Genomic DNA, 24,145 nt, shown 5'->3' with positions numbered 1-24,145 from the left:
GAACTTTGGTCCCTTTAGGACCAATTGAGCATTATCTAAAGAACAATGTCAACCTGAGTATTGCTGCTGACCATGTCCATCCTTTTATGATCACAATGCATCTACAGGTCCTTCTCAAAGTATTAGCATATTGTGATAAAGTTCATTATTTTCCATAATGTCATGATGAAAATTTAACATTCATATATTTTAGATTCATTGCACACTAACTGAAATATTTCAGGTCTTTTATTGTCTTAATACAGATGATGTTGGCATACAGCTCATGAAAACCCAAAATTCCTATCTCACAAAATTAGCATACCTTAAAAGGGTCTCTAAACGAGCTATGAACCTAATCATCTGAATCAACGAGTTACTCCCAGCCTGGTTCATCACTCAAAACCCCAATCATGGGTAAGACTGCCGACCTGACTGCTGTCCAGAAGGCCACTATTGACATCCTCAATCAAGAGGGTAAGACACAGAAAGAAATTTCTGAACGTATTAGGCTGTTCCCAGAGTGCTGTATCAAGGCACCTCAGTGGGAAGTCGGTGGGAAGGAAAAAGTGTGGCAGAAAACGCTGCACAACGAGAAGAGGTGACCGGACCCTGAGGAAGATTGTGGAGAAGGGCCGATTCCAGACCTCGGGGGACCTGCGGAAGCAGTGGACTGAGTCTGGAGTAGAAACATCCAGAGCCACCGTGCACAGGCGTGTGCCGGAAATGGGCTACAGGTGCCGCATTCCTCAGGTCAAGCCACTTTTGAACCAGAAACAGCGGCAGAAGCGCCTGACCTGGGCTACAGAGAAGCAGCACTGGACTGTTGCTCAGTGGTCTAAAGTACTTTTTTCGGATGAAAGCAAATTCTGCATGTCATTCGGAAATCAAGGTGCCAGAGTCTGGAGGAAGACTGGGGAGAAGGAAATGCCAAAATGCCAGAAGTCCAGTGTCAAGTACCCACAGTCAGTGATGGTCTGGGGTGCTGTGTCAGCTGCTGGTGTTGGTCCACTGTGTTTTATCAAGGGCAGGGTCAATGCAGCTAGCTATCGGGAGATTTTGGAGCACTTCATGCTTCCATCTGCTGAAAAGCTTTATGGAGATGAAGATTTCATTTTTCAGCGTGACCTGGCACCTGCTCACAGTGCCAAAACCACTGGTAAATACTGGTTTACTGACCATGGTATCACTGTGCTCAATTGGCCTGCCAACTCTCCTGACCTGAACCCCATAGAGAATCTGTGGGATATTGTGAAGAGAACGTTGAGAGACTCAAGACCCAACACTCTGAATGAGCTAAAGGCCGCTATCAAAGCATCCTGGGCCTCCATAAGACCTCAGCAGTGCCACAGGCTGATTGCCTCCATGCCACGCCGCATTGAAGCAGTCATTTCTGCCAAAGGATTCCCGACCAAGTATTGAATGCATAACTGTACATGATTATTTGAAGGTTGACGTTTTTTTGTATTAAAAACACTTTTCTTTTATTGGTTGGATGAAATATGCTAATTTTGTGAGATAGGAATTTTGGGTTTTCATGAGCTGTATGCCAAAATCATCCGTATTAAGACAATAAAAGACCTGAAATATTTCAGTTAGTGTGCAATGAATCTAAAATATATGAATGTTAAATTTTCATCATGACATTATGGAAAATAATGAACTTTATCACAATATGCTAATATTTTGAGAAGGACCTGTATGTTCTGATGGCTACTTCCAGCAGGATAACGCATCATGTCACAAAGCTTCATCTCAGACTTCTTGAACAACACATTGAATTCTTGTCACACTACTGACCTGCACAGTCACCAGATGTTAATTAAATAGAGGACCTTTGGGAGACGTTTTACTTTTGTCTCATCAATTCATAGAATATTTTTTCTAGAAATCTTCATCTGGACGTTCTTTTTTTTATACAGGCCTTTGTGTTCTGTAGGCTAAATTGTATTTTTCACCTTGGAACTCCCCCATAGATGCCATTTTGGCCCAGTCTCTTTCTTATCGATTAATTATTAACACTAACCTTTTGTATTGACTCACGTTATCTTTGTTTGATTACAAAAAACATTTAAATATGATAGCAATGGCAAAAGCAGAAGGAAAGAGCATAAGTCAAGTCAAGTTTATTTATATAGCGCTTTTCAGCAACAAGGCACTCAAAGAGCTGTACATGAGGAAAAACATTACAATGATACAGAAAATCAAACACAGAAAAACAAATCAAATGACACTAATAATCCTTGGGAGTTTACTGGTAAGAGCTGGTTCTAATCCAATCTTTCTAATAGAGGTAATTAGCTCATTAAGTCCTCTGTGGTAAGGAATTCATCCTGTGCTAGAAGAAAAATGATAATATTAATCCTTGAGGTCGCTGGTATGAGGCAGTTGTGGTCCCATCATTCAAATAAGCTGGGTCACTGGTATAAAACAGTTTTAGTCCAAACTTTTTAAATACTAATAATATTTGGCTGTCAATGGTATGATATAGTTGTAATACAATCCTTTTAAGAAATCTAAAATTCTCTGGTCATTGGTGTAGCAACAGCTTTAGTCCAAATTTTCAAACACTAATAATATTTGGCTTTCGCTGGTAATCCTTCCGAGAAATCTGAAAATTTATGAAAAGTAATGAAATCACATATTTAGGTAGATGAGAAAAGAGACCAAATTAGGTAAGAAGAAAAAAATCATATTTCACACGTTATCCTTAACAGGATACAGTTTGAGAATGCAAAAAAAAACACAGCACAAAGAAGCAACATATATACGAAACAACATCAAGCAGGGGATTCGGTGAAGGCGGTGTGAAGGGGTGCATATGTTTATCTTTAGCATGTGTGTGTGTGCATGTGAGTGTGTGCAAAGTAAGTCCGTGAAGCACTGTCACAGAGGCCATTGTCCTTGATGATACGATGTAATGTTCATCAAACGGCCGCACAGTTCTGAGCAGGTCCACAGATGTCCTTAGGGAAGGGAGGGGGCGGAGGGAGCACAGCATCATGTTTACATAACTTCCAGGAGAAGTTGAAGATAGCCAGCCATCAAGGCCGTGCAGGGGAGCCAAATTCAGAAAAACAATAATTATTTGGATTAGGCTGACTCTTAATTTTCTGTCAGCCTTGAGAGTCTTGCTGGTGCTTCTCAATCAGCCAAATTCCAGGTCTTTTCCGCCAGATCTGAGTGAACAACTTTCTCCAAGATTTATCCCATTTCACCCCTGAGTCCAGGAACCGCAACCTGCCTGCGATCCTGTGTAAGGATTACATCCAGTCTGCGATTCAGCTCATGTAACATCTCAGTCTGAGTGTTGATCGCTCTGCAGATCCCATCATACATGCCAGGCAGCCTTACAATGGCCACAACAGCTGCCGAAGTTTTTTTAATTTCTTGATATGCCAGGTAACCGCCAACTCCAAAAAGCATAAATCCTGTTATCAAACATCCAATTGTGTACACATCTTCGACATCCTCGACTGACAATATCGACAGACACACAATCCTCCACTTCTGCCAGGAGTCCATCGTGTATCCGGAGAAAAATGTCCCGTCTGGACAAGAGGGTTCCCCTTCACCCTGTCTTCTCGTCGAGAAAATTTGATCAATTGCATTGAGAGACCAGCTGATCAAATCCATAACTCAGAATTTTCACAGCAATGTAGCATTGAGGGGTTTCTTTACATTTGCACTGAACCTCAGCTATTTTTTGAAACTTGGTTTTAGCCCTAATGTTTACAATTTAGTGCTTACTTAAGCCATATGTCTTTTTGACTTTAATTATGGCTTTTAATATGCGTGGCCCGACAAACTGAAATACTTTGGCAAATAACAGTCTCTCTCCTAGCATCCATATTTCTGACTCGCATCAATTCTCCTGTGTTATGTCTTTTTCCCTATTTCAGGATGAGTTTTACCAGCAGCTCCAGGCCATCAGACAGCCCTGGCATATTCCCAGTGACACAGACAGTGACATCATGGAGCCTCCTGAACAGGATAAGAGTGAGTTGCCTACCTTCTTTTTTGCTTCTTGATGCATTCAGTTGCTTGTATGTTGATCAAGGCTACTGTTCCAAAAGGAAGCAGTTATTCACAGGTTTGCGCAGTTCCTGGTCTCCCATGTGAATCATCAGCTGACAAATGTGCTCCTATAATGATTTTACCTTCTTGCAGCTCCTTTATTTTTGTTTTCTTATGATCTGAGGTTTATTTCAAAATGTCACTTGGCCCTAAAACATTACCAATGGATTAAAGTAGCAAAACAAAATTACCAATTGTAAATTTTTAGCTGGAACACGAGCAGAATATTTCCATATTTCACTGTTGGGGATTATAACAAGGGTGGAAAGGTTTTCATGTAAATTTTCCTTTTTTGACATCATTTGCAATATGTCTCTATCAAGATCTAGTCAATCGATGTGAGCGATTGTTGTTGAAGATTATAAATCGTTCACAGTAAAGTTCTGGCTACACCACAACAAGCCCAAATCCACGAGCTTCGAATGAGATCAGCCCTCCTCGAATATTCTGGTTCATAAATCAGACAGATGCATACGGCGTTACACTCCAACAGTCAGGGCCTCGGCAGCTGGAAACCAAGTACCTCTCAGTTCTCTGTGATCCAACTGGAGCTGTCAGATGCTTGGTTTAGCGCTGGTTAACGTTTAGCTAAGCATCTGTGATTCTTTGAGATATGTGTAAGAATTTACAGCCTGAGCCCTCTTTCAATGAAAAATGATATATGTCAACATTATTTAAGGTCTTTCTCCAGGGCTTAATTCTTCAAGAGAACAGATTTATTTAAGCAAACAAAAAGCACACGGAGAAGGCTGTTTTAGGGCCTTATTGCTGAGACTGTAAGGGCAACACCTGCCCTGGTAGTGGATTTAAAAGTAAGGCCTTAATGACTTTAAAACTGGGTGGGTCTTACTTTCTAAACATTTATTTATGACTCTTCAATTAGTTAGTTTATCATGTTGTCAGACACTTGAAGCCTACAGTGTCTTCCAAAAGTATTGAACTTTTTCGCATTTTGTCTAACCATAAATCATAGCATTTTTTTATACAAGATTTTATGTGATTCACCGACAGAAATAATCCCTAGTCTTTTACTGCATGACTCTACCAACCTTAAACATCTAGAGGCTGACTTTAAAAAAGGTTTTTATGTTGCTAGTTTCCTTTATTTAAAGCAACGTGACAGGAAAGGGGGCAGAGATAAAAGTGGAAGCATGTACTATATGGTCTAGGCCGAAATGTCGAATGACTAGATGGTTGCATCAAAAACCAACCCCTAACTGCCTAAATGTATTTACAATTATATGAAAAAATAATCATGTCTTAGGTTTCAAGCAGTCACAAACTGAGTACAACCTGTTCTTTTGAATATAGCCCATACAATAGGTATAAACTTAGAAATGATGTAAATTAGCAACATTGGACATAATGGCACTATACAAAAGTTTCAGTGTCAGATATGTAGGTATTTTATTGATCCTGGTATTGCTGAAAAATGACTTGGAAATCGAATTACATGAGGTTTTTTGGTATAGTCACTGCTGGTCCATCAGCATAGTGTTGCAAATTAAGTGTCATATGGCAATATCGCAACCAAATGCAGTTCCTGTTCTGACCACTAGAGAGCAGCACATTGCTTCCAGTATGGTCCTTGATAAGTTTCTCAGCTACGTTAGGGCTAGCAGGAGTTTAAGGTAAATATGAAGTAGTCTAAAAGAGTCTGTTAGCACTATATGGTGCATCTGCTCCGCTGCTTAGGCATGTTCCACCAAGAGGGCGAATTTTTGTCTGCCTCCTCTGGGAACATCAGTTTTCAAAACTCACCACTAATTCTCATTTGGGAAGAAAAGCATCCCGATACCATGATGATGTCACCTCCATCTTTCACCGTGAAGGGTTGTTGTTTAGAGTCGAGTTCTCACAGTGTTTTGGATGCCGTTCAAAAACAATTTTAGTTTCATCTAACTATAGCACCTTGTTCCACAGGGGCAAAAGTCTGAGGGGAATTATTTTGGATTTTATTTAACAATTCAGCTTCTATAAAGGCAGACTTATGGAGAGCATGACTAATAGCTGACCCATCAACAGATTCTCCCACCTTAGCCGTGGATCTCTCCAGCAAATCCAGAGTTACTAAGGGCCTATTGGCTGCTTCTCTGAATAATGCTAAACATATTGACCTATGTAGATGGCCATGTCTTTGTAGATTTTGCACATGTCTCATATTTTCATTTTCAAACGAAAAGTGCCCTTTGAGATATTCAAGGCTTGGGATTTTGTTTTACATTCTAACTCTGCTTTAAACTTGTCCACAACTTTATCTCTAACCTGTCTCCTGTGTTCCTCGGTCTTCATGATGCTCTTTGTTCACTAAAATACTTTGGAGGCCCTCTGAAAACCACTGACTGTATTTACTTATTAGGTTGATTTCTAAACAAAATTGGTTGCACTGGATTTTATTTTTTGGTATCAGAGTAAAGGGGGCTGAATACAAATGGGTGCCACACTTGTTTGTATCTTGCACATTGCAATGCAAATTTTCCTTTGGCCTTACAATTCTGCACTAGTTTGGATGTCTGTCACATAAAATCTCATTAAAATACAATGACGTTTGTGGTTGTAACATGACAAAATCTGAAAAACTACTTTTGTAAAGCACTGTATACCAGCTTAAACCATCAGCCAGACCAGCAACTCCACATTGACATTGTGTAACGACTTTGGTTTGTTAATGAATGAGTCCAAAAAATGATGAATGCACAAAATAACAATTGTCCTTGAATTAAGTGCAACCATGTTTTCACAGTAAACAAAGATCAGCTACTCAAACTGAAAATTAACTGCATGTGGGACTCGAAAGGATAGCTCTCACTGACGTTATGACACAAGAATTTCAACCAAAGGAAAGATCAAGCAGGCGAGTGGTTGTCACATGGAAATATTACCCCTCTGACAAGTTTCTCTGCAGGGTCGTTGTTTTGCCAAATGCGTAGCTTGCACAATAAATGGATAGGTTTTCCTAAAAGTCCCTGGGGGCCTATTTTGAGCCCTTGGCAGTGATGGTGGCATGTTGAGAAAGGATATTAAGCACACATTGAATTAGATGTGGCTCAGAGACTAAGAGAGAGAAACCCAGCAGCCACAAGACGTGACAAAGCACCTTATGGCGTGAGAGAAGCCCCACAGGACTGTTCGCTCAAATCTGGTTTGTATGTCTTTGTGTGAGTACATGAGAAGGATGTTATTAGTCAAGGGAAAACATGAATATGGTCTTTAGAAGACATATTCAACTCTTTAATCAGATTCTGTAGTGTTTTCCAGAGCAATTTTTATGCTTCATTGGGTTGTGACACCCGTACCTGAAAGCTTTATGTTTTCAGTTTTCTGGGTCAGATGCATTACTGTGGAAAGGTTTCACCTCCCCCTAATTTATGTTACCCCAAGCAGTCAGACTTGCTTGTAATCTTTTAAGGTGATGTTAATAAATAGATAAAAGGGATTTGAGACTGACATGCTGCTCTATGCTGCATCTTGGTCATTTCAACTCTGTGACTTGCTGAAAACCCTTTTTTAAAGTGAGATGGCAGTATCAAACAAGGCAACTGTCCGTCAGTTGATAACAGATATATTCTTTATAAAGCTTGCTATGCATCATCTGTTCATGCCAATGTTGTAATGACAGCAGCTGTATATGGGCACATGTGCCTGGTGTTTCTTTTTCTTCTCTAATATTATATCAGTCCAGATTCAGCTAGGTTTTTTATTGCATAACTTATTTTTTGCCATGACAAAGAGAAGCTTCATTCTTCAGTTGGTCCATCTATTTTATTGCAAGTTTTCAGATATTCACCTCATTGGCGCTAAAGTGCTATATTACGGTATTTTACATAAATTCAACAATTGCGTTCAGAAGGCCAAGAGGGCCATGGCAACCCTAGAGGAGTTGCAGAGATCCACAACTCCCATGGGATAATCTCTTGGCAGGACCATTACAACCTAAATGTACAACACAAGTCTGGCCTTTATGGATGTGTGGCAGGAGGAAATCCATTTTTGCAATTGAAGCCCAGAGAAAAATTGTAGGAAGTCTGGAAAACTATTAATCAAGACTACTTTAAAATATGACGAGAAAGTCTGGCTTTTTGGATACAAAACATAAAGAAATGAGGGTCGACTTCAGTACAATACTGTAAATATGTACAATGTTATAATTCATAAGAAAAAGATACGTGGTCAAATTTATTTAAATTCCATAACTAGTGTACAGGAGGATACTTGATCAACAAACAAGGTAACATCAGAAATAAATCCTGTGTTTTGTTTGGAAGTATTTCCAAAAACTCAAAATCAATATCCTGTTGCAACAAATGAAATCAAAGCACTTTTGATTTGTTTATTCTGGCAAGAAAGGGGGAAATGAATGTTCTTCCAAACACTGGTTTTCTCAGTAAAACATCACTTCACATCATTAGTGCATTCAACCCTCGACACAGAATCACAGTCGATGTGTCCAAAAGTGAGAACTGCATAATTGTGGAAAATCCAAAGTTATTTCCTGTTATTCTACAAACTTCCACAAAGTGTCGACCACATATGCCGCATTACACATGAAATGTTCTCTTTTATTCACCCCTGCTGTGTGTAAAATCTGCTACTTTTGTAAAGCCCACACATTTGTAAATACATGTTATGCACAGTAAAAAGAATAGTTTTTGTTTGTTTTTGTAGAGCCTTCATAGTATTCATTATTTACTGTGTTCACAAGTGGTTTGTCTTATTTTATTTGCCAGTTATCACAAACAGGTTTGCTGGAAATGTTACAGTGTTAGTTGTTCGAGGTTAAACATCATTAAAGTCTTTAAAAGAAACACACAGAATGTTTTGTTTCAGATAACCCAGTTGCATATTTGTTGAACTTAAATCCTTGCCAACAAATTACAAATGTGTGCGCTTCTGCCATTCTTATTTTACACCCTGTTAGGCTGCCTTCATTCTAACACCACGTCATGACATTGAAAATCAGCCAAGAAGTAAATGGTTTCTACATGGTTTTTTGGGGTGCATCAAGAACAGTTTGTTCCCAATTTAATTCAATAAAGCTTTATTTGTCTTAGCTGTAGCATGATAGTTTCCTGACTGTGAGATGGTGATGGCTCATTATCGTTGTAACAGCATATTCCGTTCCTGGGTGTTGCTTTGAAAAAACTGGTAGGCGCAGTGAGAGTTTATTTGTGAAGTTTACCCCACTTGCACTAGCATTGGTTGTCACCTGAAAGTTTAAAAGAGGAATTGACTTATGCCAAGGACACAGCCTGGTCATGCCCAATCTGCTCTGGCAACTCTTCAAGTAGTTTATAATAACTTCATGGCACCATAGTTGCGACTGAAAGATTATCCCCAAGCTGCAGAAACTGGGATTGGTGATCCCCAAACTGTAAAAACAATGCCTTGGTAAGGCTTAATAGATCATACACACTGTGCTCCCTCCGAATTAGGGCTCCCAGCAGGAGAGAAACTCATATGTACACCTCGAAACTAAGCCTTGGCTGGTTAACTAAAGGAAGTCAGCTTGTTTCCAAATACTTAAAATCAATCATGTTGCAAGAAATTAAAAGTGTGAATTTTGACAAGATGGGAAGAGACACAATTTTGTCCACACTGAAACGGAATCACAGCAGATGCATCTACAGTAAAAGCTACATAACTGGAAAATTCAGAGGTAGGGTGCATCAACACCTGATGATATCACCAAGAAGCTAAAAATAACAATCCATCCCTATGTCAGTAATTACAGTGCAATGATCAGACTTCTTACAGTAAATAGAGATCTGTACGCTCTCTGCTCCAAGTTGAGGTGACGCTCAATAAACAAAGTTGTGGGGCTTTTGGGGTATTGTTCAAATGGCATTGTATTTGTAGCATTTTCAAAGAGAAGCCCTGGCATCATATTTAATGATCAGAAGTGGAAAAAAGCACAAGCAGCGGCTCATAGGTTTATGATATAATTTTTTTTCAGAGCAGCATTGAATGACTAATTTTGGATTTTGTGTGCATGATTGCTTCTGACTGCACTAATGGATAAACTACCCCCACCATCTGCATGCTCTCACGCTGCTAAGAAGCAATGGTTGTGCTTACCCCTCCAAGGTAATTCTCAAACTCATGGTGGAGGTGCAAAAATACCTCCCATATTTATAGGGACTTTCCAAAGCCAATAAAGAAACATCTTGGAGCAAATGTGAGGCCCATAGAAGTAGTATTGTGATAGGAAGGCCAGGTAAGCGGAAGTAAAAAAAACCTTTTGGCAAGTACTAAAAGCACAGTAGCACCATGATTTCTTTTACATAGGAAAGAAATTCTCATGGAGGTCCTGGAAACCGTGTACCAGTGGTATTTTAATATCTGCATGAGAACCTTTATGTCATTCTCAACTAGAAAAAACCATTGAAAAGTATGGGTAAAGAAATCAAGCTGTGTAATGCCTTCTTTTAAGGTGATATGTCTTTTCTCATATTCCCCTTATAAGAGCACAAAAAAATATATTCCCCACGCTATTCCTTAGCATAACGAGCTCTGGTGTGTTTCTTTTTTTCTCAGGTAGTTTACGGGATGCCAACAAAAGATCCGTGTTTTCAGGTAAGGATCTTTGTTGTTTGAGGAATCACAGCCTAAAATCAGTCACACTGACTTCTAAATATGTTTTATTTTTTAAACTACAAAAAGACAACCAATGCTTAAATGCTTGTGCTAATTTAAGCTACCGTCTTAAAATGAGTTTCTGCATCTTTACATGACCTCATTTGTGGAGCCACATGATACCCAAGTAATGGCCGAAGGTTGACCGTAGAGGCCTCCACCTTCATTTATGGCCCAGTGGATTACCGTCACAGGCTAAATGGAGGACACAGAGGCTCTCAAACGTGATTGGTGGAGGCTGCTCGTGTGTGGTGCGGGGAACACTGATGCTTGGTTCCATTAAGTCACTTTGGTTCTGAGTTTACACGCGGCAGACGGCGTCGACTCCCAGCATCAACATTTGGGAGAAGGAGAAAGTCTGTCTGGTTTGAGGTTGTCTGTGGCTCTCCTTCTTGTGGCTTGAGAGGTGCCCACAGTTCCCAGTGTGAGTGTGCCAGTCTGGAGGGAGATCAGAGAACTGGCTGCTGCTGTTTTGCTGCTGCTTGGCTATCAGAGAGGCCAGAGCATTGCTACAGCAACCAAACTCAAAGCTCAGTGCTGTCCCAGAACTCTTCCATATTGTAAAATCTGGAGACTGGAACCTCCACTGAACTGCCTCATTTTCCACCTCACATTTTTTTCTATTCAAATATTAAATAGCTCTTTTATTGTAATTACATCAGTTATTATTACTATTAGTGGCTTAATGTGGCTCATTCGGGTTTCCAGGAGACTGATGTGTTTGTGTTTTGTTTTTCACAGGCCTATAGTGACAAAGACCAGAGGACCTGATCCAATTAAACAATTATGCAAAACACTGGATATTTTGAATAACTGTTCAAAGATAATTATTTTTATAAAGAGTATGAATTAAAATAACACAAAAGATTGTATACTTTTTCACCCTGTTTCATAAACATTGTACTGTAACCGAATGTTGAACTAAGAAAACATTACTTGAAACTAAGAGATATGCTGTTTATTTTTGTTTGCTTTGAAGCATGATATTGAACTCGTGTATGGAGACAAGATGCATTTTGTTCCTCATGGACCCCTTTTTTTGGCCTAGTGCAGATTTGCATTGCCAGGACAGCATACCCACATAATTAACGTGTTTATCGACATGGACTGTTAAAAGAATTTGTGCTTTTCAAATAGATAATAAGATGTAGAAGGAAATACATGGAATGCTGTTAAATTAAAATGTTTTAGTGCACTCGTTCTGTTGTGGTCCCTGTTTTAAAAGCTTTCCAACAACCAATTTTCTTACAATTTTCAGTTCTGTTTAAAATAGGTTCAAAATGCAGTGCAGTCATCTTAAACAAGCTGTATTTAACTAAATATGGTACAAAGGAGACTTGGTAAATGGACAAGTTGATCATTTAAATTTACTAACAGACCTTGAACCAACACAAGGATCCCATTCAAACCCTACCAAAGGAATTACATTTAGTAAATGGTAAATGGTAAAACAGTTGGCAGTTAATGTTTAAACAGTAGATGTATAAGTATTTCTCATAGAAATAAAAAGCCACTTCAAGAACCTAGCACATGATTAGTTTCCAATTCCTGATATGTACATATGACCATGCCCATATGTGTCAAGTCATCTGTTATGAAACATGCTATAAAGGTGCGCATGTGTTATTTGCTTGTGGTTTATAGGGAAGAATAACCATAACGCATATTCAGGTGTGATACACTGCAATACACCAGACAAGACATTTCATTTTTTCCCTATGTTTTACTTGTTGAGATAAGTTTTACTTTCTTTGCTTGTTGAAAAGAAGTGACAATATTTATTAAAACATTACCATCATTATATCTCAACTAAATTTGATTGACAGTGAGATCTTTACATGAAGAAATTTATATTTTAAGTTAAACATTTTTGGTATTTTTTTTATGACAACAAAAGTATTTCAGCTGAGAAAATGCCTGCAAATACACATTGGTTAGTATATATGAAGGTGCAATGTTACCCTTTCGTTTTGCCTAAAACATTCCCAATTGTAGGGGCAGAAAGTTGTACGTTTAACTCTTTCACCACAGGACGTATGTCCACTAAATGGATTAGGAGAGCATGTCCATTTCTTGTTGAGTGTATGGGTTGGGCTAGGACTATGGAGTGGGGTGAAGGAATAAAAAGGAATTGATCCTTAGTCCCAGATCAAATCAGTACAACTGCAAGTCAAAGAAGGACATGAAGAATTTAAGGAAAGCACAAATGTAAAGAAAAAATGTGTTTACAGTGTTGTCTGAATCAGATGAGTTATATTAGCATCTTGTAATATACTAACATTATTATATTGCAGCCAGCTTCCCTGTATTCCTAATCTGCACCAACTTTTCCATTAAGGAAGTAATACCCACCAGCCAAAGTAGACAGTTATCCAGACAATTAGGAGACCGATGCCAAAATTCTGTATACTGACTTTAGCTTGTTGTTTAATACTATCCACCTCCAGAGACTTATCAAGAAACCTCTTCCACTTCTCTTGAAAACACTGCCTCTTATCTCTGGATTCTGAACTTCTGACTGGACTCCTTCACATGATGCCCTCACCCCATTGAAAAACTCCATTAGGATCATTAACGGTACAGCAGCTGCAAACAAGATAGACCTGCAGAAGCTAGTGAGGGGAGCTGAATAGGTAACTGGAGTGTACCTAACCTCCATACAGAACAACTACAGGAACATGGCACAGAACATTTTCAGACTCTTCATCCTACATCTACATCCTCTTTATTAACTTTTAGGACAGCCGCTATCAGGCAAATACTACCACAATTTTAAAACCAGAACTACCAGAGTGATAATCATTGTTCAATGCTTGCTTTGTTGCATGCCACTTGTTATAAGATTAAAGGCAAATAAAACTGATTTGATTGAATGATTTTGTGATATAATGTAACAAAAAATATGTTTTTCAGTTTTACACTATGTAACTGAGTGGATGCATAGTCTTAAATGAAAGGGTGTTTATTTTCTTTACTTCTGAACAATTGTGGCTCCTTTGAAGATTTACCAGTTGAACTTGCAATTAGATACCAGATTTACTTTGTTTCTTGGTGGAAATAGTTACATTTTTAAAGTTACTCCAACTTCCTACATTTAACAAATTCTTTCTGTTTCTATTTACAGCTTCCAAATAAGACCTTAAATTATTTTCCCCTTACAGACTAGACCATTTTTTTTTTTTATTATATAAAGACCAAAGTTGATTACTTGGTTTTATTTGAGCTTGGTTCTGCTCCATCAATTTGTTTCTTACTCATGTTGAGGTGCTGACAGAGGATGAGAAATGGATTCTGTCCATGACTACACTGCTCCTGTGTGTTTTCCTGGGCATACGTCTGTTAAACTGTGGTTGTCTTGAGGGTTACACAGGAGACGTCAGCTCCAGAGACACACAGACAAACACATCATGGACATGGCCTGATCCCTTCATTCAAAACCTACTGAGATGTGGTGAGATTTCCCCAACTTTTTTTTTAGACCGTCCCTCGGGATGTGGTCAACAACCTCCTCAGAAGTTGAGTCCTATTTCACTATGGGTGACTCCTAAGGATGTGTGAGAAGACTGATCACTTAAAACCTCACCCAGTAAAATATGCTATGTAGAGCAATATCTCATGTAAATAAGCACTTAGTGTTCTCATTAAAAAAGGGATGTGGTTAGACGTTATGTGCAAGATTTTCAGGACATGGCATTATTTAGTTGCAGTGGTGCCTTGATATAATCTTTATAACACTATAAACAATATTTTCCTCCCATAAAAGAGAAATGTGCCACATTGCTTAATACAGTTTTCCCATTTCCATTTCTCTAAAATGCGCTTGGGATGTTTGCCATCTGCTGTTGTCCCGCAGATCGCCAGCATGTAAACTCTGCCTAACAATAAATACTATCTTTAAGCTCATATATCTCCGCCAGTCTTTCATTTTTATGTCAGCTAAATATGAAGACTTAAGAGTTCTAGAGAAACACAAGTAAATTTGAAATATGAGGAATTCGCTTACTGCCGCAGATGTCACACAAAAGCAAGAATCTGATGAGAAATGGTGGGGACAGCCATGATTCTCTGAATTATCACAGGGATAATTGCTGGTTTCATACTGCTGATATATCAGTCAGTTACAGCTGAATGATATTAGTTACATGCTGCATGCTAGAACCAGATTAGGTTTTGTTTCTTTAAAAGCATTTCTCTGGAGATATCTTTTTCAGTGTATGAACAGATTTTATACACAGGGCTATTGGGAGCCACTGTAAGGGCCACCCAGGGAGAAAGTCAGGCGTCACTGTTTCTAAATGGGAGAGCCGGACCACCATCAATAGTCAGCTGACTGACCCAGGTCTTGATTTACAACTGAACAGATTGGAATTTATCCAAACATACAGCACAAATAAAGTTATTGTGGAAGGAAGGGTTCACTTTGAGGAAATGGACACTCAGTGTCATTTGTAGCTTAAAGTGTTGAGAAATATTTGTGTGGACAAGTAGTAAGGTGTGTGTGAGGTGAGAAAGAAATTAATCATATAATTTACACTTTATTTTGGAAGCCAAATGTCCTAATATGTTTGGATGTCTTGTAATTTTATATGGATCATCTACACACTGAATGTATAAAACCATTACCCTTTTTCCTCACTGTCTGATATAACACAAAATGTTTCCTATTTCAGGATAGTTTGGATCACTAAGATTATTAATTTCCTAAATGCCAAAATGGTGAGCAAGAGATTTATTTTTATTACATTTTCAAAGTCAGACATTTACATACATGAACATTAATATGCCCTTAAATAATTTGGAAAAGCTTAAATGACTTTGTTTGATTCTGGTTAGAAACATTTGAGTAAATTAGAGGCAAACCTGTGGATGTATTTTAAGGAAACTACTCAAACACACTTCTTCCTTGTGCGACATTATGCAAAAACAATTTGAAAGAAATCCACCAAGACATCATAAGAAACATTGTCTATTTCTACAAGTCTTGTTCATCTTAGGTTTCCAGATACCTGAAGGAGCTGTATTCAGCTGTTTAAACAATTATTTTAGAGTATAAACACTATGCCAATGTCCAATTATCACACCTTCAGGGAAGAATACACATTCTGTGTCCGAGAGATGAATGTGTTTAGGTGGAATTGTGTGTATACACCTCAGAACAAAAGCAGAAGACTTTGTGAAGCTGCTCCCTGAGGCTGGTAAGAGACTGTTATTATCCTCAGTAAAATAAGTCCTGGGCTCAAAGGTCACTTCATCAGAGAGGAAGAAGCCATTACCCCAAAAGCAACACAAAAAGCCAGAGTACAGTTTGCAAATGCCCTCAGAGACAAGGAACTAAAATTGAAGTGATTACCCATAATGAAAATTTGGAAGAAAAAGGGGAAAGCTTGCAGTGCTTAGAACATCATGCCAACTGTGAAGTACAAGGGTGGCAGTATCACATTGTGAGTGTTTAATTGCAGGAGGGGCTGGTGCACTTTATAAAATAAATAGTGTCATTAGGAAAAAAAATGATGTCTTAATGATAAAGTCAACATTTTAGAGTGGCCCTTAACAAGTCCTGATTTAAGTCCCATAAATAATTTGTGAGCGGAGCTGAAAAGGTGTATGCAAACCTTACCAAAAAATGTTTGACCAAAGTCATACAGTTTAAAAGGCAATTCTACCAAATGCTAAATAAATGGATTTTAAGTTCTAAGTTTGTAGAAAGTAATAATAGTCTCTGGTTCTTCTGGCATTTAGCAAATAGAAATAATTTTGGTAACCCTAACTGATAGGAAACATTTAGTGTTACACTCTGAGCTGTGCGCAGGTTTGTGTGGTGTGTCTCTGTTGTCTTCTCACTGTTCTCCAGGAGGGTGCGACTGACCGGCCCCTCAGCTGTAGCTCATCAGGATCATCAGGAGGTGCTTAAGAGGTGCAGGACTCCCTGAGAGAGACGCCAGATTGTTTAGTCACATAGTGGGGTAATCAGGCCAGGTCTTGCTGACTCCTTCATGGAAAATTATATTATTGATCTTACCTTCACCTCCTTGCTCCCAGTGTCCTATCCCAACAGCCAGTGTTGAGTTCCCACTTTGGAGGCTGGTTCTCCTCTGGTGTGAGTACTTCCTACAAGACCTTTCCTCAGGCTGCTGCTCTTAGTCTCCTCCCTGCTCCTCAATTCTACCACTATCTAGCTACACTGTGGCTCGACAACAAATCGTTCACCTTCCTATCCACTTTCAGCCTGCTGTGGCGTTCCCATCACTCTCATGCTAGAGAAGGCCAATACAGATGCTCACCCAGCAAAAGCCTCTCAGATGCCCCAAACCTGTCAACTCAGAGTTACTCACCTTCCCCGGACATCCACCTTCATCCACAAACAGTAAGCGACATCTCCAATCCTTCATTATTTTCCACATTCAACAATAACTTGCCTCCTATTAATATTCACCTTCTCTCTTCAGCTTTCCTCTTGATCCAATTCAGAAATCCTGAAGTCCTCCACTTGTGTTTTTTAATAAACCATTCTGTCGAACCGTGTGTGTAATTGTTGCCTGCATCAGAGCTGTAAAATAACATAACAATGACATTTAGTCTTATTTAATGCGTGAAGGGGAGAACAAAAATGTTATGTCTTTTGCCTATGTGTCTGTTATGTGCAGTCACTTAAATCTGGATGGCAATAAATTGGCCTCCGGTAATAAAGTAAAGAACCCTGGATTTCTTTTGTTAGGACATTTCATTTTAATTCCATATTTTACAGGTTTCTACAGGTCCTTCTCAAAAAATTAGCATATTGTGATAAAGTTCATTATTCTCCATAATGTCATGATGAAAATTTAACATTAATATATTTTAGATTCATTGCACACTAACTGAAATATTTCAGGTCTTTTATTGTCTTAATACGGATGATTTTGGCATACAGCTCATGAAAACCCAAAATTCCTATCTCACAAAATTAGCATATCATTAAAAGGGTCTCTAAACGAGCTATGAGCCTAATCATCTGAATCAACGAGTTAACTCTAAACACCTGCAAAAGATTCCTGAGGCCTTTAAAACTCCCAGCCTGGTTCATCACTCAAAACCCCAATCATGGGTAAGACTGCCGACCTGACTGCTGTCCAGAAGGCCACTATTGACACCCTCAAGCAAGAGGGTAAGACACAGAAAGAAATTTCTGAACGAATAGGCTGTTCCCAGAGTGCTGTATCAAGGCACCTCAGTGGGAAGTCTGTGGGATGGAAAAAGTGTGGCAGAAAACGCTGCACAACGAGAAGAGGTGACCGGACCCTGAGGAAGATTGTGGAGAAGGGCCGATTCCAGACCTTGGGGGACCTGCGGAAGCAGTGGACTGAGTCTGGAGTAGAAACATCCAGAGCCACCGTGCACAGGCGTGTGCAGGAAATGGGCTACAGGTGCCGCATTCCCCAGACCTGGGCTACAGAGAAGCAGCACTGGACTGTTGCTCAGTGGTCCAAAGTACTTTTTTCGGATGAAAGCAAATTCTGCATGTCATTCGGAAATCAAGGTGCCAGAGTCTGGAGGAAGACTGGGGAGAAGGAAATGCCAAAATTCCAGAAGTCCAGTGTCAAGTATCCACAGTCAGTGATGGACTGGGGTGCCGTGTCAGCTGCTGGTGTTGGTCCACTGTGTTTTATCAAGGGCAGGGTCAATGCAGCTAGCTATCAGGAGATTTTGGAGCACTTCATGCTTCCATCTGCTGAAAAGCTTTATGGAGATGAAGATTTCATTTTTCAGCACGACCTGGTACCTGGTCACAGTGCCAAAACCACTGGTAAATGGTTTACTGACCATGGTATCACTGTGCTCAATTGGCCTGCCAACTCTCCTGACCTGAACCCCATAGAGAATCTGTGGGATATTGTGAAGAGAACGTTGAGAGACTCAAGACCCAACACTCTGGATGAGCTAAAGGCCGCTATCGAAGCATCCTGGGCCTCCATAAGACCTCAGCAGTGCCACAGGCTGATTGCCTCCATGCCACGCCGCATTGAAGCAGTCATTTCTGCAAAAGGATTCCCGACCAAGTATTGAGTGCATAACTGTACATGATTATTTGAAGGTTGACGTTTTTTGTATTAAAAACACTTTTCTTTTATTGGTTGGATGAAATATGCTAATTTTGTGAGATAGGAATTTTGGGTTTTCATGAGCTGTATGCCAAAATCATCTGTATTAAGACAATAAAAGACCTGAAATATTTCAGTTAGTGTGCAATGAATCTAAAATATATGAATATTAAATTTTAATCATTACATTATAGAAAATAATGAACTTTATCACAATATGCTAATTTTTTGAGAAGGACCTGTATGATTTTACTTTCACCTCCAGGAAGAAATGCCAAAATTAGAAATATCCTTAGTTATCAGGCTCCTCTCCTGTGGAAACAATTCCCAGTTTTAGTGCGTGAGTCAGACACCCTGTTAACTTTTAACACTAGGCTTAGGTTATTCTGCACAATCTCTGTAGTTATGTTGCTGGAAGTTTAGGCAGCTGGAAGAGGTAATGAAATCTTTTCGTTACTCTGCTACATTCTCCTACTACTCTCCAATTTTGCATTATGGTCTAGTTTCTGTTTCGCTGTGATACCTTCCTGGGGTATCGACTTAGCTACTGCTGCCAAAAACTTCATGTTCTACTACCAATGATACACTTGGCCCTGTCTTTCAGTATTTAACACCTTCTCTTTCCTAGACAGGCATTGGCTGAGCTTCTACTGCAACTAACTACATGTGCTCTTTTCATCCCATAGACTTGAAAACTGGCTCAGAGTTTATCTGCTCAGCTGTGTTTCTCTCCTAAATGGCAGTAAAGAAGCTACTACTGACATGAACGTTTTACTTTTAATATAAATCCTATTATTTTTTTTGCCTTGTTTTTTGTCTATATGCTCCATCTTCTCAATTCCCTGCTGGAGGTTTTTTCCTGGTAAATGGTAGTTTTCCATTTTACTGTCGCTACATGCTCGGTCAGTATGGGGGGTTGCTGCAAGTTCATGCAATCTGCTGGATTTAAACAAAAAACCTTTTATCCAATTTGAATAATAAACTGAACTTGACTACATTATTTGATAACTTTGGTCAATTTAGAATGTATGCACTTGTACTTTCTGATGTTTTGAATAGATTTTTTTGTAAAGTGCCTTGAGACAACATTTGTTGTGAATTGGCGCTATATAAGTAAACTTTCTATGCAGTCTATGAAAGTATCAGGTTTGTATATATGATATACAATGGAAACCTGACACCAATGTCTTACAGGCTTGAATAATCATGTACTCTAAGCTACACAAATAGTGCATGTAGAAACTCAAAATTAAAGCTTCACTATGTGGCCCCTTCAGTACAGTGACAAAGGTAGGTTTGGATAGCTCCTTTTTAAAGTGACTGTAATTTAAGACAAAATTTGTTGTGTTCTCTCAGGAGAAGTGGAGGTTCTCACATAATTAGCAACATAAGATTTTCTGTTCTTATTCCTCAAGTCTTATTCCTCTAAGCTTTGTCATTTGCCTTAAAATCTCTAGTGCCTATTTAGGCTAATATAGGAATTAGTGCATTACAAAATTTTTCTAGCTCTAGGGCCTTCAACTGATGGATCCCAGGCCCATTTGCAGTGGTCCATAATAACTTTGAACAAAAATAATATAGGAATGAGCAACACTTTTAATTTTAAAGGCAATGAGACAGGACGGTTTTTTGTCATGTAACTGAAAACTATGTGCCTTCTAAAGTGGTCTTTATTTATTCATTCATTTTATAAATATGGAAAGGTTAAAACTGGCCTTGTTCCATAAAGGTTTTTATATTTATATTCATATTATTATATAATAACGTTTTTATGTGCTTATTGGACCTATTCTGTTTTACATGGTTGAATAACTTCATTTAAAGAAGACAACCAATTTGTCACCTGTAAATCAGTAGATCTTGTGCCATGAGACCAAGGCTGAAAATCCCATTTCATTTTTGGGGGGAACAATAAACAGGAACATTTAGAGAGTAATTCCTAGGGGGTAAATGGAAAAAAAGTTGTTTACCAAAATGCCCTCAAGTTACTGTGGTTGTTCTACTTACTTAGCATTTTGGAGCAACAATCTTTGACTTTAAAAGAAATTAGATACAAAAAATAATCAAAACTCTGACATCAAACCTAAATTAAAAACACATATACATTTCAAACCCAGATATCTCTCTAGGAACAAATTTAAGATGTCAGTACAATATCAATTAGGCATATATCTGAGCAAGCTGGTAAAAAAAAAAGAGGCTAATTTTGGCCAAAGAGGGGGAATGGTCACTTTTCATGTTATAACCTTGAACAAGTGGTGTGATTATGATTTATATTGATACAGTTTCCTAGTTTCCATCAGGTGAGCCTGTCGCTCACTGAAACACAGAGCTGCCGAGAGGAGCTGTTGTAGCCCCGCCCGTTGGGAAACAGCATGCGGATCAAACCGCTTTGTGGAATGGGAGGGGGGTCATCATGCTTCAATAATCAAGAAACCCATTTTACATTTATAATTTAAATCACTTGAGTGTACTTTTATTTAACAATAATATATTATTATGAAAACAAATGTGTTTCAAATTACTTTTGTGGATGACACCTTTATGGAAGGGATTTCCACCTATGCATGAGACATAGGATACCATCAAAACATTGAATTATGAAAGGAAAACATTCAGGTACAATTCTATTTTAAAAGGAGGACCAACATCCAAGCATCTGCCACTGAGAAGACTCAGGCCCTAGCTGCCCACACACACACCACACACCTTGTCTAAAAACCCAAGGAATATGCCAACAGGACCAACTAATAGATCCACAGCAGTCCATTACAAGCCAAATTAATCAATTCTACTTTAAAACTCTAGGACAGCAAAAGAAGATCCAGGGACCAACATAATGTCAACCCCTCAGGTTACTGGCTACAAATCCCAACTTTAAAACCTCCATAAGAAAACAGTTCAGTTACTATTAACAAACTATACATAAAAGTTATAATTAAAAAGATTGGACTTAGTTCCTCCACCCATACAACAAGACCCACTTCTGGGGTCTAGATAGATTGTGCCCTTTTAGAGCAGCATTCACTTGGAGGGGGGAGAAGTGATTTTGCCCACCATTTACTGTGACTTACAGAAAGCACACTAGGCTACAGGGCACAACTTATCCCTGGTCCATGGCTACCTAAGGGAGGCATCTAACTTGCCTTCCTTTCTCAGGAATATCTGCCCTGTTTAGCTTCATTGCTGGTAGTACTATAAACTGCAAACAGCAGGCTAATGCCAAGCTTACTAATACTCAACTCCTCTTAAGCTCTCTCCTTTCTCTTTCCCTACCTGCCTTGTCTCCTCCATTCTCACTACCTCTCTCCCAGGTGATCCATATTTGGCTGATTAGGTGAATGAAGCACATCAAACACAGAGAAACAGGGATCCTTTTTAATCACATATAGTTTTATACAACCGACACAATTTTCCTAGGTACATTGGCTAGTTTTATTTTGTTAAAGACATTTTTACCAATTAAGAGTCTCAAACAATCATACGTGTTTTATATAGAAGATATAGTTTCATTTTCAAGCTAAAGTTAGCCTACTTTGAAGGTAAGTTAATCTGTCATGTTAGTTTTATGGGTTATATGTTATTTTATTCTCTCCAGGTTTCATCTCACAGTCCAAAAACATAGGTTAATTGGTCTGTTTAAATTGTCCTTAGGACCTGTCCTTGGAAATCCTGCCTCTTACCCAAGGACCGCTGGAGATAGGTACCAGCTTCCCCCACGACCCTGTACAGATGAGTGGATTTAAACAGTGCATGGATGGATGTAAGTAATTTTCTGAAGAGATGTTATATTTGTACACATTTTCCTATGTATAGAATCGTGGCTCTTATTTTTCGTTTTTAATAATAAAAAGCTCCCATGCTTTATTTTTTAGGATACATTTTAAAATGTTGCATTCATTTTATGTCTTTATAACAATCCCAAATAATTATTAAATATAAGAATACAACCACTCCAGCTCTTTTTTTGTGTTTGGGTTTTGTTTTAGCATTTTGAACACATTACAGAAAGCCATTCATTATTAAACTTCACACTATTACCTCAGGCAGTTTTTGGCCATCTTTACTTCGAACGTTGTTAACCAGAAGATATCCATCATTGTTCTGTGGAGAGTGGAGGCTGCTGGGTTTGGACAGAAATCTGGAGTTGTGTTGATGGACATATTGTCTGTATTAAACAAGTGCGTGGCTGGTTTGTGCTAAGCTGATTCTCAAACTCTTTAAATGATTTTGTTGTAGCACTTTGATATTCAAAAGAAGACTTTGTTGTTGTGCTTCAATGCTAATCAAGATGTTTAAAGGCTAAATGTCTATGATATACAACTGAAAGAGATGACTCTTCTCCCTTAAATGTGTTGTTTGAGGGGGAAAAATTTATAAAAATGCAGCAGATTCTTCACAGAACCACTGTAAAGTCATCATTGTGTGTAATCTTTTTTTAGATAAAATCCAGGATGATTACCTTGCGGATGGAGGAACATAAATCCTGTTGTGATCTCTATCTGATTGTGAGTTTTATTTTGTCAGATTTCTGAGTCACAGGCTCAGGGAGACTATTGGAGTTGATACTTCAGAACTTCATTACGTGAGAACGGTAGTCTGAGCTGTCTTGTCTGAATCTCCTCCTTCCTTTCACACAGACTAATTCATGGTTCTGTTGGCTGACCGTGATGTGGTCAGTATTCCAGACGCTTGGGGATCATTTCAAAGGCCAGGCTCTGTGTGTGTGTGTGTGTGTGTGTGTGTGTCAGTTTGCACGGTGTAAGGCCTTGTGGAGGAATCCTAAACTGGGATCAAGTGACTCATCTAAACTGTCTGTCTTTACCTTCAGGGAATCGTTGTGTGCGTATTTTGCTGATAATCTTTCAGGTATAATACCTAATCTTGGTTTGAGTGGTTTCGCCATGTGTTGGAAATGTTTGGATTTAATTGAGTAGATTTTTTATTTTTTTGAGTCTGGAGTGAAACTAAATATTGTGGCAGGGACACAAAGAACTTGCTAACCTGCTCATATTTATACCTATTGTCAAGCTTCTTTGTGTTATTACCCACTGAATGTCCCTTTGGGTATTTTGGAACAGCTCCCTTGCTTAGTTTTGTCTTACAATCCCTTTTTTCCAAAAGCACCAACAAACTGTCTTGCTCTTTTGTTTCCATTTACATATAAAGTTGCAGGGTAATTTATCAGGGCCCACAAAACTGTAATTTATTACATGTTCTTGTGCTGCTTTATTCAGATTTGCTGCCGGCGTTTTTTTTTTGTCTACACTGATTTGTCAAACCTTCTGTTACAGGCTGCTGGTACTTAGTTGAGAAAATCTAAATCATCATTAGTGTCTTATTTGTGTTTTTTTTCTTATTGCACTCTCTAAAATATC

General features: G+C 38.7%; 2 protein-coding genes across 9 annotated transcripts in view; both read left to right on the top strand.

Annotated features, from left to right (window-relative positions):
* Positions 1-11,884, top strand: part of c21h8orf34 (chromosome 21 C8orf34 homolog) — a 112,817-nt gene extending 100,933 nt beyond the window's left edge. For 4 of the 5 annotated variants that reach the window (XM_047350496.1, XM_047350498.1, XM_047350497.1 and 1 more), the window contains exons 13-15: positions 3,882-3,978; positions 10,591-10,629; positions 11,431-11,884. In XM_047350496.1, the coding sequence (XP_047206452.1) occupies positions 3,882-3,978; positions 10,591-10,629; positions 11,431-11,438 (144 nt within the window). In that variant the 3' untranslated portion in view covers positions 11,439-11,884. Of the gene's footprint in view, positions 1-3,881; positions 3,979-10,590; positions 10,630-10,801 lie in introns of all 5 variants that reach the window. The other variant, XM_047350495.1, reaches the window with a different exon arrangement.
* Positions 11,885-21,968: 10,084 nt separating this feature from the next.
* sulf1 (sulfatase 1) overlaps positions 21,969-24,145 on the top strand; it is a 109,879-nt gene continuing 107,702 nt past the window's right edge. For 3 of the 4 annotated variants that reach the window (XM_047349753.1, XM_047349751.1, XM_047349752.1), the window contains exons 1-2: positions 21,977-22,309; positions 22,422-22,530. The gene's annotated coding sequence lies outside the window, so the exon portion shown is untranslated. Of the gene's footprint in view, positions 22,310-22,421; positions 22,531-24,145 lie in introns of all 4 variants that reach the window. The other variant, XM_047349755.1, reaches the window with a different exon arrangement.

The sequence above is a fragment of the Girardinichthys multiradiatus genome, chromosome 21 (genome assembly GCF_021462225.1).
Source record: "Girardinichthys multiradiatus isolate DD_20200921_A chromosome 21, DD_fGirMul_XY1, whole genome shotgun sequence".
Taxonomy (NCBI): domain Eukaryota; kingdom Metazoa; phylum Chordata; class Actinopteri; order Cyprinodontiformes; family Goodeidae; genus Girardinichthys; species Girardinichthys multiradiatus.
Note: the sequence above shows the minus strand (reverse complement) of the source record. Positions and strands in the feature narration are given on the sequence as shown.